Genomic DNA, 16,012 nt, shown 5'->3' with positions numbered 1-16,012 from the left:
GGTGAGTGCCCCTTTGGGAAAGGCGGTGAGTGTCACCATAGGGGGAGGAGGTCAGGGACTAGAGTGGGGGTGTCAAACATGGCCTCGGCAGATGTCAAGTGAGCCGGACCATTAAAACGAGACCATACATGCTATGAATAAGCCAAATATCAGGTCTTTCATGAGTTTTGGTGTATTCTGCCATGATATTCCTCGTCAGCCTAATACTAGCATTAGCGTGTGGCTTGTCCGGACATACAAGTTCAGCTGCCTTCAACATGCATTGTTGAACAAAGTCGCCGTCGGCTTGATACGGCTTTGATGCTCATGCTATTTAGCTAGAAATTAGATAGCTGGCTCTTCCTGCTGCTTCACTGACTTCTCGGCTCTTGGTGAAAGTTGACTGCTGTTTCCTCCGATCCGCCGGCAATTCGTCCAACTTGTCTCTTCTTAGTCGTCCTTGCAAGCACTCATATTTTTTTGCCGTCATGAGTCGGACATTTTGGCTAATGAGGTGTTGAAACTGCGGTTAAAAAAACACAGCTGTTTTCTTCTGCTTGAATGACAAAATGTTTCCTGTTTTCTTGTATACGTATTTAATTTGTATTTTTGGGGGGGGGGGGGGCTTCTGGTTTTTAGGGATGTTCATTGTTTGGTCCGCCATTTTGTTTCACGTCTCAAGTACTAATAGCTATCTATTCGCTGGCGAATTGCTATCTATTCACTATCTATTAGCTATCTATTGACTGGCTAAGGGCTATCTTTTCGCTAGCTATTAGCTATCTATTCGCTAGCTATTGATTATCTATTTTCTGGCTATTAGCTATCAATTCACTGGCGAATGGCTATCTATTCGCGAGCTATTAGCTATCTATTCGCAGCTACCTATTTGAGTTACTTCCGGGTTGAGTGAACGATGGCGTGTGTGACTGCCGCTGCTCATCCACAGAAAAAAAATATCCTGTGACTGGAAAGACTGAGAGTTTCAAAAGGCACTTAGAAATCAAATGTATTATTATTATTATTATTATTATACGCTGATCGAAACAGCACCACTCTCGCCCCTCTCGTGGACAATCCTTGAATTGCACTTCATTAAAATATGAATTGCATGTAGTTTGTGCATTTTTTTCCACTTTTAAATGATCCTGCGGGCCTGATCAAACCTTGGGGGCCGGCTCTGGGGCGCAGGCCGTATGTTTGACACCGCTGGGCTCGAGAGTGGTCAGCTTTTTCAAAAAAATTCCATTAAAAGTTAGTTATTAAAAACCGGTATGGACATGTGTTGCGACTGGATGTACTCGTCAAGTATTTGGCAGCAAGAACGAAAGGTAAGTGGTGCAACTGTGTGAGTGTCGGAGCAGAGTTCAATGAGTTTTTTTCCCCTGAAGTGGGACCTGCCGTCACTCTTGTCCTTTCGTGGACGCACTGCGTGAGTGAATCTCATGAAGACCACCAGGGCTGCTCATTCATCCTTTTGGAGAAACTCAATCTCACTCATCTCAGTCCCTCTTCCATGTGGGTAAGTAACTCGAGTCCCAGAGTGTTCGCGCCCAAGCTTGCAAACTTTGCTCCATGCCTGTAATTCATTTTGCTTTTCCATAGAAACCAGAAATGACCGCCAATGATTGAAGAACAGAAACTGACGCTGCTTTTGTATGGATTTTTTTTGGGTAAGGAATTGAGGGAAGGACACAGATTGCGAAGGAAAGATTGAGGGTCGAGAAGAAGAGGGTACATCAAGGTGACTTTGATATCGAATCCTTTTGCCTGACATCAATTTGCCCCTAAGAAAAACTTTGTCTTTGCTCGCAACTGCAAATGATCCACAAGTGCAGTTTGCGTCCTTTATTTGCTGTCTATTAGTTAGCTACCTAGATGGCTATCTATTTGCTGTCTATTAGCTAGCTACCTAGCTGGTTATCTGGCTGGCTACCTCGCTGGCTATCTATTAGCTAGCTATCTGGCTATCTAGCTAGCTTTCTATCTATTTGAGTTATTTGGGGTTGAGTGAACGCTGGCGCGTGTGGCTGCCGCTGCTCACCCTGGAAAAAAAAAACTGATCCTGTGACTGTAAAGTGAGCTTGAGAGTCTTGAAAGGAGCTTAGAAATGAAATGTATTATTATTATTATTATTATGAATAAAGGAGACCAAAGGGAAGCCAATTTCTATGATTGCAACGTCACTGAGACACCGGAAGTAGTCCCACTATACTGTGGGCACAAAAAGTATGTATAGTGTTGACGTGCATCTTTTGTGATTTTGTTTTTATGATTTGATTGGGGTCCATGATTGAGTCGGATTTTACTTTTGGTTAAGAGGAGCGCAAAGCCAAGCCTCTACGATTCAAACCATTGGTCACCAAACTACGGCCCGCGGGCCGTATCCGGCCCGTCAGCACATTTGGCCCGGCCCCCTGAACAATACCAGAGATGCTATCAGATTTTTTTCCTATTTGGCCTCCAGAAAAATAACAAATCCTTTTACAAGTCTTCTTTTCCTTTCGGCTTTTCCCCTCAGGGGTCGCCACAGCGAATCAATGTCCTCCATCTATCCCGGTTTTGTGCATCCTCTTCCCTCACACCAGCTACCTTCATGTCCTCATTGACCACATCCATAAACCTCCTCTTTGGTCTTCCTCTCGGTCTCCTGCCTGGCAGTTCAAGGCTCAGCATCCTTCTCCCGATATAGTCACTCTCTCTCCTCTGAACATGCCCAAACCATCTCAGTCTGGCATCTCTGACTTTCTCTCCAAAGCCTCTAATATGAGTTGTCCCTCTAATGTACTCATTCCTGATCCTATCCAACCTGGTCACTCCCAAAGAAAACCTCAACATCTTCAGCTCTGCTACCTCCAGCTCTGGTTCCTATCTTTTCTTCATTGGCACTGTCTCCAGTCCAAACATCATGGCTGGTCTCACCACCGTTTTATACACTTTTCCTTTCATCCTAGCTGAAACCCTACTATCACACATCACACCTGGCATTTTTCTCAGTCGTTCCAGCCTGCCTGGACATGCTTCTTCACCTCTTTTCCACACTCTCCATTGCTCTGGACAGTTGACCCCAAGTACTTAAAATCCTCCACCTTATTTCTCTCTTCTCCCTGTAGCATCACTCTTGCACTTGGATCCCTCTCATTCACACACATATATTCCGTCTTGCTGCGACTGATCTTCATTCCTCTCCTTTCCAGGGCATATCTCCACATCTCTAGTTTCTCCGCCACCTGTTCCCTGTTCTCGCTACAGATCACAATTTCATCTGCAAACATCATGGTCCAAGGAGATTCTTGTCTAACATCATGGTCTGTCAGCCTCTCCATCTCCATAGCAAAGAAGAAGGGGCTCAGAGCTGACCCCCGGTGGAGTCCCACCTCCACCTTGAATTCCTCAGTCATACCGACAGCACGCCTCACAACTGGCTTACAGTCATTATAAGGAAGGAACACAAGATTTATTTCCTGATTTTTTTTTTGATGTGAAGAACTCAGAGAGGGTTATTTAGTTATTATTTATTTCATTAAGGGTGTTATTATTTGTTTCTTGACTTTTTTTCTGTAAAGAACCTGGGAATTTGATTATGTGTGGCTTTCTGGAAAACAATTTTTTTAAGCTCCCTACGATCATCACACTTTTTCTGTTACAAACTGACACCGGCCCCCCATCACAGAAGGGAAAAGTTTGGGGACCCCTGATTCAAACCAATCGGAGGGGTGCGATGGCGCAGCATGTCCACTGGAGGGCGACACATACAGACGGTTGGAGAATGACGAAGCGCGAGCCCAGGAAGAGCCCCCACTTCAGGCGAAGAAGGTTGGAGCCGCCACGGCACCAAGGTTACGGGCCTAGCTATTAGATAGCCATCTAGCTAGCCAACCAATAAATAGCTAATAGATACCCAGCTTACCAGCCAGTTAGCTAATCAATAGCTAGCTAGCTTGATCGATGGCTAACAGATAGCCAGCCAGCTAGCTAGATAGCTAACAATAATAATAATAATACATTTTATTTTTAAGCACCTTTCAAAACTCTCAAGGTCACTTTACAGTCACTCGATCAGTTTTTCTGTGGGTGAGCAGCGACATCTGTTAGATTGACGGGCTATGACATGAATGGCAATCTTTGGGTGCGCAAGGACAACGTGCGCCTGATGACATAAGCGTGCATTTTTCAAAATGCAGAGAAGGGCGGCGACATCAGGCGGGTGTGGAAAAAAACGGGTCCACGGTGTCGGCTTCTGTTGGGCATGGCCGAGCGGGCTGCTCCCCCCTTTGACGTGCGCCAATGATTCTGGATTTTGAGACATCCCAATAGCAACCACTCGAGGAACAGAAGACGTTTGTTTCTGTGCTTCACTTGCATTCCCACTCAGACTGAGGACAGCGGTGGACTTGCAAGACTTGACCTTACACGGTTTCAAAGGTGCACAATCGGCCCAGCGTACTTTGGGTCTCAGGTTCCGTGGAAAAACCTTTCCGGACAGAAGAGCCTTTGACGCTGAAACTGTGCGCCAAGCCCAGTAGGTCGGCCCATTTGACCTACAAAATGAGAATGACGACGAGTGGGTCATGAGCAAAATGTTTCATCGGCGAGGACCAAACCGTGCAGCCCCGACTCGGCTTCCCGTGAAACAAAATGTGGTCGCTCGCGTGAACGCCGAGTCACCCGTTGTCGCGAATGCGGACCCTGCTGGAGTCTTGCTGATTTCGGGTTCAAGGCCGTTCTGCTCTGATTGTTCTTCCGGACCAGTGCGGCTTGCAATTCCAACTGACCTTTCGCTACGTGTGCGCGCTCTAGTGTGCAATGCGCACAAATAACCCCCACAGGCGCCTGTTGCGTGAGGACAGCCCCGACCCCGACTTGGATTCCCATGCGAGGGGTCTGCGCCGTGGGTTCTGTTCATCGGCATGTGGTCAGGGCAGAACCACGCTCGAGCTTGCCGGCACGTCGCCTCGTGGCGAAGGCGTTTGATGAGGATGTTGGAGGACAGGCGCAATGCGGGCAGAGCCCCGACGTACAGTGAGACCTTGGCTTACGAACTTGTGTAAGGCGAAAAGTGTGTATCCCAAAAATCAATTTCCCATAGGAAACCATTAAAATGAGAATAATCTGTTCCCAGGTCCCCATAAAACATAATTTTCTACTAAATAAATTTTCTCCAAACTAAATTTTCATCAATTTAACATTCATAAACCGAAAAGTTTGTAAGCCAAGGGGTTCGTAAACCGAGGTATCACTGTACTTCAAATCCATATTGAGTGAAAAGTGTGTCAGCAGCCCGTTTGAGGAGGCTGAGTCAAGAAATCAGGCCACCTTGTTTGAAGTTCCATTGGGATGCCAGTTGAAAGAATCGAAAAACAATTTAGCAGAATGGCGGTGATTCGTGTCTTCCTCTTGGCACTTTCAAGAAGGACTTGGAGCATTCCACTTTCACTGTGGTCTCGTTTGCACTCTGGTCAACCTCATGAACGGTGAACCTGTCGTCTGTTCTATTAGCAGGACTCACACAGGAATCGGACCCCCCCCCCCCCCCCCCACACAGGTGTGCGCGCGCACTGCGACATTTGGGGAGATATATAAACGGCGCATGGGACGGCAAGTAAGACCATCGGTGATCAGGCCAGAACCACGGACGTTTCAAACTTGAGCATGCTGAGCAGGTAGGTCTTCCCTCCCTCCTGGACTCATGAGCATGCGCCGCGGGAAATGGTTCGGTGGAGGGTTGGGGTTAGGGTTTGGGGTTGGGGGCTGGGGTTAGGGTGAGGGTGAGGGTGAGGGGTTGGGGGTTGGGTTAGGGGTTCGGGTTAGGGTTGGCGTTAGAGTTGGGGTTAAGGTTAAGGTTGGGGTTAGGGTTAAGGTTACGGTAGGGGTTGGGGTTAAGGTTGGGGTTGGGGTTCGGGTTAGGTCAAATTCACGCCATTGCCAAAGGTCCAAAATGGAAGCTTGACCACCCAGTTGTTTCTTGCAGAAAGGTGCTCCTCCTTTCGTTGGCCATGTTGGTCACGTTGGCTCACGGAGACCCACGCGGCGACGGTCAGGTGACGTCCGATCAAAGTTCTCCGTCGATCGGACCCTTCCTCATTGCTCAATATGTCTTTCCTACTCAGAGTCCACGTCCGACGAAGTTCCCACAGGTGAGAGTGAAACGTGTGCGTTTGAGGTGCTAACAAACGGCGTGCACCGACGGCGGTGACCTGAAAGCAATGCATTTTGGGGAGAAAAAAAACGAGACTTGCGCAGTAGCGACCAGTCCCAACCATTGGGCGTGGCGACCTGTGGAAGGTCTGGCCCAGACCAAACACTGACCTGTACCTGTAGCAGAAAAGGGGGGAGTAGGTTCAGTTCATCGGCATGTCGTTGACTTTTCACCACCTTGCGCTGACAGACGCCTTCACTTCTTGTCCATTCTGACCAAAGCAACTGGTTCCTTTCTCAACAAAAAAAGTACAAAAACCACAACTGCACTCTTGAGTGCAAGATTGTTCCGCGAGTCACTCGGCACAAATCGTCATGAACTTTTTCTCTCCACACGTGTAGCCAATCGGGGAACCGACGTGGCTCTGTGTCAGTCGGGCGAAATGGCGCAATTCGCCCACACGGACGTCCGTTTCTTAATGCAGATGCGCCGCTGAGGCCCTGACTGACCCCACAAATCACCGTTTCTTTTCCAGAAGCCGCCGCTGACCCAGAAGAAGGTCAGAAGCCGTCCTGGACGTTGAGTGCTCTTCAAAGTCTCTTGTGGCATTTGCTCTCCACGACTGCATTTGGCACCACTCACTTTGGCAGCTTCAGGCCATTACCAGTGTCTGAAATAACATCTGCCCGGACGCCCACGGCGTGCAACTTTTACATCGGGCGTTCAACTTCCAAAACGTCTCCCCCCGGGTGGCCGACAACTTTTTCAAGAAAAAAAAAAAAAAATATATATATTTTTTTTCAAATGAAACATTTGCTTTATTCAATAAAGCAAACGTTGAACAAAGATTGCGAAATCAGAATAAATTATTCAGATTTCGAAATCTTCGTTTGGTTTGGAAATGTCAAAATTTCGGGTCGTTTGGCAATTTGCATACTCGCCACGGCAGCCAATCAAAAGCCTGCTTCGTGCTGGCAGACTTTTCCGAACGTTATTTATGATATGCATTTGCATATCATTTTCCAAATGAGACGCACAGAACCTCAGCCCCAGAAGAAAGATTCAAAAGAAGCTAACAACATTTATGACGACACAAAACGTAAACGTACATTATCCCGTGACTGTAAAGTGTACTTGAGAGTTTTGAAAGGCGCTTAGAAATCAATGTATGACTATTAAAAGCATCGTGGAAAGAGGAGTTACGTGGCTTGTAGCAGAAGACGCAACGCAAAAATTGCATTGTGCAACATGCCGAACAGTATGGACAAACCACAAGTGGAGCAAAATTATCAGCGAAGGGATATTTACCACAAATTAAGCAAGGGAGCATTTGTGGTCGGTACATCCTTCATAAAATAAATCCTTAATACTTTGCAACAATGTTTTTTTTTTGCAATTAGTCATCTTATTGTGTTTCAAGTTGTGAAAAATGGGGCAGGCAACTTTATGGCCGGCAACGTTTCAGAGTTGTCTGCCCATGTGCCCGCTAACTTTTGTCACGAGTTTTAGACACTGCCATTACTGGTGGAAAGCGACGGCATTGCTAACGGCGCCGCTCGTTCTTTCTCTTTCTGACACTTGGCCACACAAAGAGCAGAGGAGGTTTGGCTCAAGTAGCACCGCCGCCAATTTGCCGACAAAAAGGCACCTTTATTTGCAGTCTGTCATTTCCTGAGCAAAAGGCGCACTAATAATAATAATAATCCATTTCATTTCTCAGCGCCTTTCAATACTCTAAAGGTCACTTTACAGTCACAGGATAAGTTTTTCTGTGGGTGAGCAGCGGCAGCCACACGCGCCAGTGTTCACTCAACCCGGAATAACTCAAAAAGATAGAAAGCTAGCTAGCTAGCTAATGGAATGCTAGATAGCTAGCTAATAAATAGCTAGCTAACTAGATAGTTCATATGTTTCTTGACTCAAATAAGTAGATAGCAAGCTGCATTGCTAATTGCTAGTTCTCTAGCTAGCTAGATAGCTAATCGATAGCTTGATAGCTAGATAGCTCATATGTTTCCTGACCCGTCCGGTTGCAAATGGCTGAAGAGTTGCTAGCATGCCCAGATAAAAAAAAGATAATCACTATATAAATTAGCGCAGCCACAAAAAGTCCAGACAACACTTCAGACTGCCAAAGAATTTTAAACTAACAAAGTCCGTTTCGGAGTAATTCGACGTGAAGCAACGCATCAAAAATCATGAATTTTTAATTGGCGGAGAAACGACCTCGAGTCTGAATAAATCAAATCAAATCAAAGCAGAATACGCAACACTTTGTTCAGGACACACGCTCGGATCCTTTTTGTGTTCAAGACTCTGAGAGCCTCCATCATATCATTTGGCAAAATGCGGGGTGGCGTTGCTTTGTCGTTCCAGATGACGAGAGTCCAGACAACGGACAAGAGGCAAACTTCAACTCCCCTGCCACCAAAGCCCAAATTCCCGCCGCCGTCGGTGCTGGCCTGAGCCTCACCCCCAACAATCGGCTTCATGGTCGCAGCGGCGCCAAGGGTCCGGATGGCGCCAAAGGTCCAGCTTTCCGCCCTCAGGCCAAAGTCGTGCAGAGGAATCGAGCATCCAAAAGGAAATCCAAAGTGGTTCGTCCCCATGTGTGAATGAGAGCCCGTTTGGCGCGCGCTGGGCAGCGCGCGCAGCTCCGTAATAAAATAGTCCGACTTTGCCGCTGTTGTCCACGCGTGTCTCTTTCGACGCTTCAAGGCGGAGAGCAGAGGATCGACATAGGGTTGGGGGTGGGGGTTAGGGTTAGGGTTACGGTTACGGTTACGGTTACGGTTAGGGTTACGGTTACGGTTACGGTTAGGGTTACGGTTAGGGTTACGGTCAGGGTCAGGGTTAGGGGTTAGGGTTAGGGTTAGGGACAGACTGCATTCACAGCTCAGATGGAAGACACAGAATTAAAAGCACAACTAAACGCCTGACCAAGTTCAAGATGAAAAACTATTGGCGAGCCTGTTCGTGAAGCAAAACGTTTGAAATCTCCAAAGTTAGAAGGATTGATGTGAGACTGACTGAGCAGAACTTTTTCACAAGTCAATTTCACATAGCTCAACTCAATTAAGTCTGTGTAAGCTCTCAGTCATACAGGAGTGGTCCATCGATGAGAAGGTTTCTTCAGCCGTCATCTGTACAAATTTGAAGGTGTCGGACGTTTCGCTTCTTGTCCAGGAGGCTTCGTCAGCGAACTAAGATTTTTGATGGTAGTTTTGGGGCAATCAGCGAGTCACAGACCCCATAATCAGTCAGGACAATAGAAGTAATCAGGCAGGACAATAGAAGTAATCAGTGTAGCCTCAGGGAATAGTCCTGTGCTCCCCCTCAACCTGAGGGCAGCGACCTATCATAACAGAGTCAGGCACCGCCACGTCTGAACAGTAGAGATATATTTAGGGGCAAAACTACCAGCAAAAACTTTAGTTCGCTGACGAAGCCCCTTGGATAAGAAGCGAAACGTCCGACACCTTCGAAGAAGTACAGATGACGGCTGAAGAAACTTTCTCATCGATCAACTCAATAAAGTTTTGATGCTGATGGACGACCTTTTTGCTCTGCTCCGTCCAACTTTTGCCAAAGCTCTCCGGCAAGATGTGTTGACTTCGCAATGGCGTCAAGGGCAACTTGGCAGACGAATAATGAGATGAGGGGGTCAAAAAGTTGAACAAGTCGGCCTTCTCGTGGCTCCTCGTTCGGTGAGCCCAAGGTCATCCTTGACCTCTGAACTCTCAGAGAGTCTTCGACCTGGCCGAAGACACCCCTGTGCGACCGACCGCTGAGTGTAAACCGTATTCAGTTTATCTCTCATTTGATTCTCATACCCTCTCTCGTCTTCTGGTCCCATCTTCCCTCCTCATCATGTCGGTCTGGTCTTTTCGTCTCCGGTTGGCATGCGAATGCTCAGGTGGGCGGAGCTGAGGGAGGCGTGGCCGAGGCGGCCCCATAAAAGCATCCGGTTGTCTCTGGTGCGGCCGAAAAGCTTGAAGTGGAGCTCGCGAAACGGGAAAAACTCAAGTGGAATTCCGCCGACGCCGGCTGCACCGTTCTCTACGAAAATGCTCCTGGGGTGAGTTGGCAAATTGATACCTCAAACGCATCTCTGCGTGAGAGGACGTCACAATTCAAGTTTTGCAGAGTTGTCCTCAAAAAGCCGACTGAGGCGCTCAGGATTTTTCACTTGAGCTGATGATGAATTGGGACGTTTGGCGTGCGCAACAACATTTTCACAAACCTTCCAGCTGGCCTCGTTGGTCTCATGGTCAATTTTTCAAAAGCCAAAAGACGCATTGATTGGATGCTTCACTTGAGACGACGAAGCCTGTGTAGCGTGCGTGTGTGCAGTACGAATTACAATCAAATTCATTGTGTGTGTGTGTGTGTGTGTGTGTGTGTGTGTGTGTGTGTGTGTGTGTGTGTGTGTGTGTGTGTGTGTGTGTGTGTGTGTCCACGTTCTCATGAAGTTCATAGTGAGTCCATGTGCATGACAATGCTGTTCATTGTATGTGTGTGTATTGCAGGTGTGTCATGCTCTTGGCGGTCCTCACGTTTGTCCCCGTAAGTGCGGCTGCTCCGCTTCCTGGTAAGATCTGAGCTCACTGGTGCTGTGCACTGTCACATTTACTCTGGATTTGGTCCTCGTCGCTTTGGCAACAGCGAGTTGATTGAAAAGACATTCACTGATAGCTTGGCTTACGAACTTAATTGGTTCCCAGAAAGAGTGTGTAAGGCGAAAAGTGTGGATCCCCAAAAATTATTTTCCATAGGAAACCATTAAAATGAGAATAATCCGTTCCCTAGTCCCCATAAAAGATGATCTTCTACTATATAAGACGTACAATTACACAAAATATACTTTATTTTATATATAATACATGTGCTATTGTATTGTCATGAAATAAATATACTGCACTGTATAATAAAGTCATTGTATTTACATTTGTGATGGTCGTTGATGGCTTGATGGAATGGGGTGGGAGGAGGTCAGAGGGAGGGAATTGCTGTTTGGAAGGAGAGTCACATTCCATCAGAACTGTAATTAAAGAAATAAACTGTACTCTAAATTAATATCGTTTTATTTACCTTTGTGATGGTCATTGATGGCTTGATGGAATGGAATGGCCGGCCGGTCAGCATTAAACACTTGATGAGGAACGTAGCCTTCTTCTTTCACCATCTTGAGGAATTTGCTTTTTCTGCGATAATTTTACCTAGTTCCTCATCAATTGTGTTCTGTTTAGTTGGGTTTATAGCTTTTTGCATCAAGTGTACAGATGGCTTGTGCGGGTTATTTGTGGAGCTGGATGATGGGATATTTTAACCTTGCAGTCTACACTCTGTCTTTGAACTATCAATAAATTTGAAACCAGTCCAAATTTCACTTTTCTATCCATTTTCTCTCTCTCTCTCTCTCTCTCTCTCTCTCTCTCTCTCTCTCTCTCTCTCTCTCTCTCTCTCTCTCTCTCTCTCTCTCTCTCTCTCTCTTTCTCTCTCTCTTTCTCTAAGTCAGCTGCCATTTTCTTGTTAGGAGAATGGGCTCGTTTGCAAATGACACATCACTCATTGTGTGTATCCTGAAAAATAGTTCGTATGCCAAGGTTAAATTTTCATAAATTTAATGTTCCATCCATCCATCCATCTTCTGCCCCTTTTCCGGGGTCGGGTCGCGGGGGCAGCAGCTTCAGAAGGGAAGCCCAGACTTCCCTCTCCCCAGCCACTTCTTCTAGCTCGTCCTGGCAGATCCCGAGGCGTTCCCTCTGGAATTTAATGTTCGTAATCCGAAAAGTTCATAAGCCAAGGGGTTCGTAAACCGAGGTATCACTGTATGTGGTTTACGTTGCAGACCGAAGGAAGGGGCCTCTTGCTTATCCTGGTGGTAAGTTTGTTGCAAATGCAACACACACACACGGTGACAGAGGACAAAACTTGAGCGCCTGGTCTTGAGAAAGGCAAAACGGGTGCGGCCATTGCGTTGAATACGCCACTTGTTCTTCTAGGGAGGGCCACCACGCAAGCGGTGACGTCACAACCAGGTAGGGATGAGTGCGCTCCAGACAGACGGTGCAAACTGTTTTTTGTTTTTTTGCCTTATAGTGCTTGCTCCGCATTTGGTGGGCAGAGTCTCATCAAAACAAAAAGCAGTGTCTGAAATAATGTTTGCCCGGACGCCCGGGGCGTGTGACTTTTACGTCGGGCGTACAACTTACAAAACGTCTCCGCCCGGGTGGCCGACAACTTTTTCAAGAAAAAAAAAAAAAAAAGATTTTTTTTCAAATCACACGTTTGCTCTATTCAATAAAGCAATAAAGTTTGTACGGAGATTGCGAAATCAGAATAAATTATTCAGATTTCGAAATCTTCGTTCGGTTTGGAAATTTCAACATTTTGGTTCGTTTGGCAATTTGCATACTAGGCACAGCAGCCAATCAGAAAGAAGCCTGCTTCGTCCTTCCGGACTTTCCTGAGCATTATAAGGTCGTGCATTTGCATATCATTTTCCAAAGTAGACGCACAGAACCTCAGCTCCAGAAGAAAGATTCAAAAGAAGCTAACAAAATTTATCACGCTATAAAACGTAAACGTACATTAAAAGCATCATGGAAAGAGTAGCAGACGACGCAACGCAAACATTGCATTGTGCAACATGCCGAACAGTGTATGCAGCATAATTGGTAGGTACATCCTTAATTAAAAAAAAATCCTTAATACTTTGCAACAATGTTTTTTTTTTTGCGATTAGTCTTCTTATTGTGTTTCAAGTTGTGAAAAATGGGGCATGCAACTTTATGGCCGGGCTGGCAACCTTTCAGCGTTATCTGCGCTGGTGTCCGCTAACTTTTTGTCATGAGTTTCAGACACTTCAAAAAGCCCAATGCAAATGGTAGTAATCCCCTTTCATTAACGCGGCAACATTTCAGTGGTGTAAGGGTATCTTACATTAGCGTGTCCAATTTTCCATGGAGATCAATGTTGTCAGCGACTGTTGAAAGACGAAGAGCAGGTTGTTCAAAAGACTTTTCCTTTCCCGAATGTTGTCTGTGCCTGTTTCAGCACCCAGCGAGCCGCGCCAGACATCCGATTCTCCAGGTAAGCTAGCGAGATCACTTGTGCGGTCTTGCTTGCCTCCCCTGGGAGCTCAAGAGAGTCTTTGTGTCAGCAGATGCCGACGACTCCCGAGAACAAGCTGCAGGTAGTGTTTCAGCTCGTCATTGTTGCCTCGGCCTTCGTACGAGTCGTCCACTAACTTGGTTTTTAGCAGAGCAACCCAACGACGAAGACATCAACCGAGTGGAACGCGAAGGTGTGATCTTTAAAAGCCAACCGTCTTGCGCCGAATCCTCCACCGAGTGTTACATTTGTGTCCGCAGGTGCTTCGGACTCAACGGATTCAGGTAGCACGGCGGAGCCAAGTAGAAAACTGTTTGTCAAATCAAAACCACACAAAGACGTCAGAGTGTGTTAGTGTGAAGACAAGTTGCTTTTACCCGCCGTCTTGTGGCTCTGACGTCAACCTTTCCGTGCTAATGCGTGTGGCGTACTCGCACGGGGTGAGGACAGGTGATGTCAACTCATGTTCCCACATCCCACATCTCTCCGCAGATGCAATTGCAGAAAGACCAGACGAGCCGCAGAAGGAAAAGGAAGGCAAGACACTAGGTCTTCTTTGCCGAGTACAGTCTGTGGAGCACCCTGAGAACCTTTTTCACAGAAAACAAAAAAAATATTTGCAGAGTCTCTGGAATCAGCAGATTGGACGCCCAAGTCCTCGGAGATTGCAGACATGCTAGAGTCTGCGGATTCACAAGAGTCCGCAGAATCACACAAGTCTGCAGAACCGGTCGACTCCACAGAATCAATGCAGACTGCGGATTCAGCAGAGTCTCCAGACTTAACAGATTCTTCGGAATCGCCGACATCTCTCCGTTTGGCCCAGTCCGAATCAGGTCAGCTTCCTGTCTATCACAAACGAATAAGCCACACACCCATTGAGACAGACCTTTTGACCTTCCGTCAGAGTCGAGCTCAGAGGCAGACCAGGAGAGCGAGAAGACGACCGGTGATTCAGACTCTGAGGCGACGGTGGCCCATGATGACCATGGGGACAGCAAGGCAGACCCCGTGACTGCTTTTCACTCGGAGGAGGGTGGTATAGGGGATCCTGGGGTCTTTGACCAGGAAGACAGTCGGTCACGGGAAGGAGGCGAGCGATCAGAAAGGCACTCGTCTGACAAGATGGAAGGGGATCAGACCAAAGCGGTAGACGGAAACACTTCCAAGGAAGACGAGGGATCACGTGCGATTGTCAGCGTGGAGGACGCCGAGCTCGGCGTCAAGGAAGAGGGGAAAACCAAAGAGGAGAATGTTCCAGAAGCAGAAGAGAGCTCCCAAATCTTTGACTCCACCGAAGGTGATTAATAAATCCCCAAATCACGGTCGCCGACTCCTAAGTCGTTTTCTGACTTTGTGTTGTTGTTTTTTTTTTAAACAGCAACATTGGTTGAGAAATCAGACTCCACCCCCTCCCATCTCAGGGTAAATAATACGTTCACTTGCAAACAGCCAGCAAATGAAAATAATATTATTATTAATATAACAATCCATTAAATTGCTAAGCGCCTTTCAAAACTCTCATGGTCACTTTATAGTCACAGTGTCAGTTTTTTATGTGGGTGAGCAGCGGCAGCCACATGCGCCAGCGTTTACTCAACCTGGAAGTAAGTCAAATAGATAAAAAGCGAGTTAGCTAACCAATCGATAGCCAACAGATACCTAGCTAGATAGCCAGCCAAATAGATAACCAGCCAGCTAGATAGCTATCTAGATAGCCAGATCGCTAATAGATAGCAAACAGCTAGCAAATGATAATAATAATTACTCACCCACAAAAAAAAAACTTATCCTGTGACTGTAAAGTGACCTTTAGAGTTTTGAAAGGCGCTTAGAAATGAAATGTATGATGATGATGATGATGATGATGATTATTATTACTTCAATGGCGAACCCTCCCCAAAAAAAAGCCGATGAGCAAGTCTTGATCAGGAATGTTCTTTGGTTTTTCTTTCTTCAGGAGTGAACTTGGCCTCCGACCTGCAACCCCATCTTGATCCACTTCTGAATATGCTTCAAATTGCCTTTTCCATCCATGACGGGCCGACTTGGTATTTGGAGAAACAAGCATCAGCGCTAAGGGTGGAGGGGTACTACCGGTTGCCATGACGATTCCCCGTTTGGATGGCTTGCGTCTGTTAAGTGCTTGTCAATTGTGTAGCATTCATAGAGAACGCCATGCAGCAAGATTGGCTGGAGGCTAATAAAGTTTGACCAGTCAGGCGAGTCTCCTCCATTTTCTTCCAACTGATCATGGGCGAGGCGCTGTGGAGATCGGCTCCTGCCTGATTCCATTCTTCTTCTTCTTCTTCTTCTTCTTCTTCTTCTTCTTCTTCTTCTTCTTCTTCTTCTTCTTCTTCTTCTTCTTCTTCATAATAATAACATTATTATTATTATAATAATGGAGGGGCGGGCCGGTAGTCGAGTGGTTAGCACACCGGCTTCACAGTGCAGAGGTCGCCGGTTGGCGTCCCGGTCCGTCCTCCCTGTGTGGAGCTTGCATGTTCTCCCCGGACCCGCGTGGGCCTTCTCCGGTTTCCTCCCACACTCTAAAAACATGCATGGCAGGCAGATTGACCACTCCAAATTGTCCCTAGGTGTGAGTGTGAGAGTGACTATTGTATGTCTTTGTGTGCCCTGCGATTGGCTGGCAACCAATTCAGGGTGTCCCCTGCCTCGTGCCCGAAGACAGCTGAGCACCCCCCACGACCCTAATGAGGAATAAGCGGTACGGAAAATGGATGGATAATAATAATAATACATTTCATTTCTAAGCGC

The 16,012-nt window shown here is 46.8% G+C and overlaps 1 protein-coding gene and 1 pseudogene across 7 annotated transcripts; both read left to right on the top strand.

The window, feature by feature from the left end:
• Positions 1-5,517: 5,517 nt before the first annotated feature.
• On the top strand, positions 5,518-8,776 carry LOC148882590 (uncharacterized; annotated as a pseudogene). Its single transcript, XR_016118673.1, has 5 exons — positions 5,518-5,642; positions 5,951-6,020; positions 6,090-6,116; positions 6,654-6,677; positions 8,495-8,776. The product of XR_016118673.1 is annotated as an uncharacterized LOC148882590 (transcript).
• A 1,294-nt stretch (positions 8,777-10,070) lies between these two features.
• stm (starmaker) lies at positions 10,071-15,455 on the top strand. 6 transcript variants are annotated; one of them, XM_089023347.1, is made up of 13 exons: positions 10,071-10,196; positions 10,648-10,709; positions 11,970-12,002; positions 12,124-12,159; positions 13,178-13,213; positions 13,287-13,316; positions 13,386-13,427; positions 13,495-13,518; positions 13,727-13,771; positions 13,858-14,070; positions 14,142-14,534; positions 14,616-14,659; positions 15,195-15,455. In XM_089023347.1, the coding sequence occupies exons 1-13, from the start codon at positions 10,186-10,188 to the stop codon at positions 15,198-15,200; spliced, it is 975 nt and encodes a 324-aa protein (XP_088879473.1). In that variant the 5' UTR covers positions 10,071-10,185; the 3' UTR covers positions 15,201-15,455. The 6 variants fall into 6 exon arrangements, with proteins under 6 accessions (XP_088879473.1, XP_088879471.1, XP_088879472.1 ...); XM_089023345.1 differs by having other exon boundaries at positions 13,727-13,783; XM_089023346.1 differs by having other exon boundaries at positions 13,383-13,427.
• The last annotated feature ends 557 nt before the right edge of the window (positions 15,456-16,012 follow it).

Source organism: Hippocampus bargibanti, linkage group LG20 (assembly GCF_051943395.1).
Source record: "Hippocampus bargibanti isolate YZ-2025 linkage group LG20, ASM5194339v1, whole genome shotgun sequence".
In the NCBI taxonomy this organism is placed as follows: Eukaryota; Metazoa; Chordata; class Actinopteri; order Syngnathiformes; family Syngnathidae; genus Hippocampus; species Hippocampus bargibanti.
Note: the sequence above shows the minus strand (reverse complement) of the source record. Positions and strands in the feature narration are given on the sequence as shown.

What these genes read in the sequence shown, in the direction of transcription:
- stm (XM_089023343.1), top strand. An exon ending in AGCGGTGACGTCACAACCAG is followed by an intron (nt 12,160 to 13,177) that starts GTAGGGATGAGT and finishes TGCCTGTTTCAG; the next exon opens with CACCCAGCGAGCCGCGCCAG. An exon ending in TTCGGACTCAACGGATTCAG is followed by an intron (nt 13,519 to 13,726) that starts GTAGCACGGCGG and finishes ATCTCTCCGCAG; the next exon opens with ATGCAATTGCAGAAAGACCA.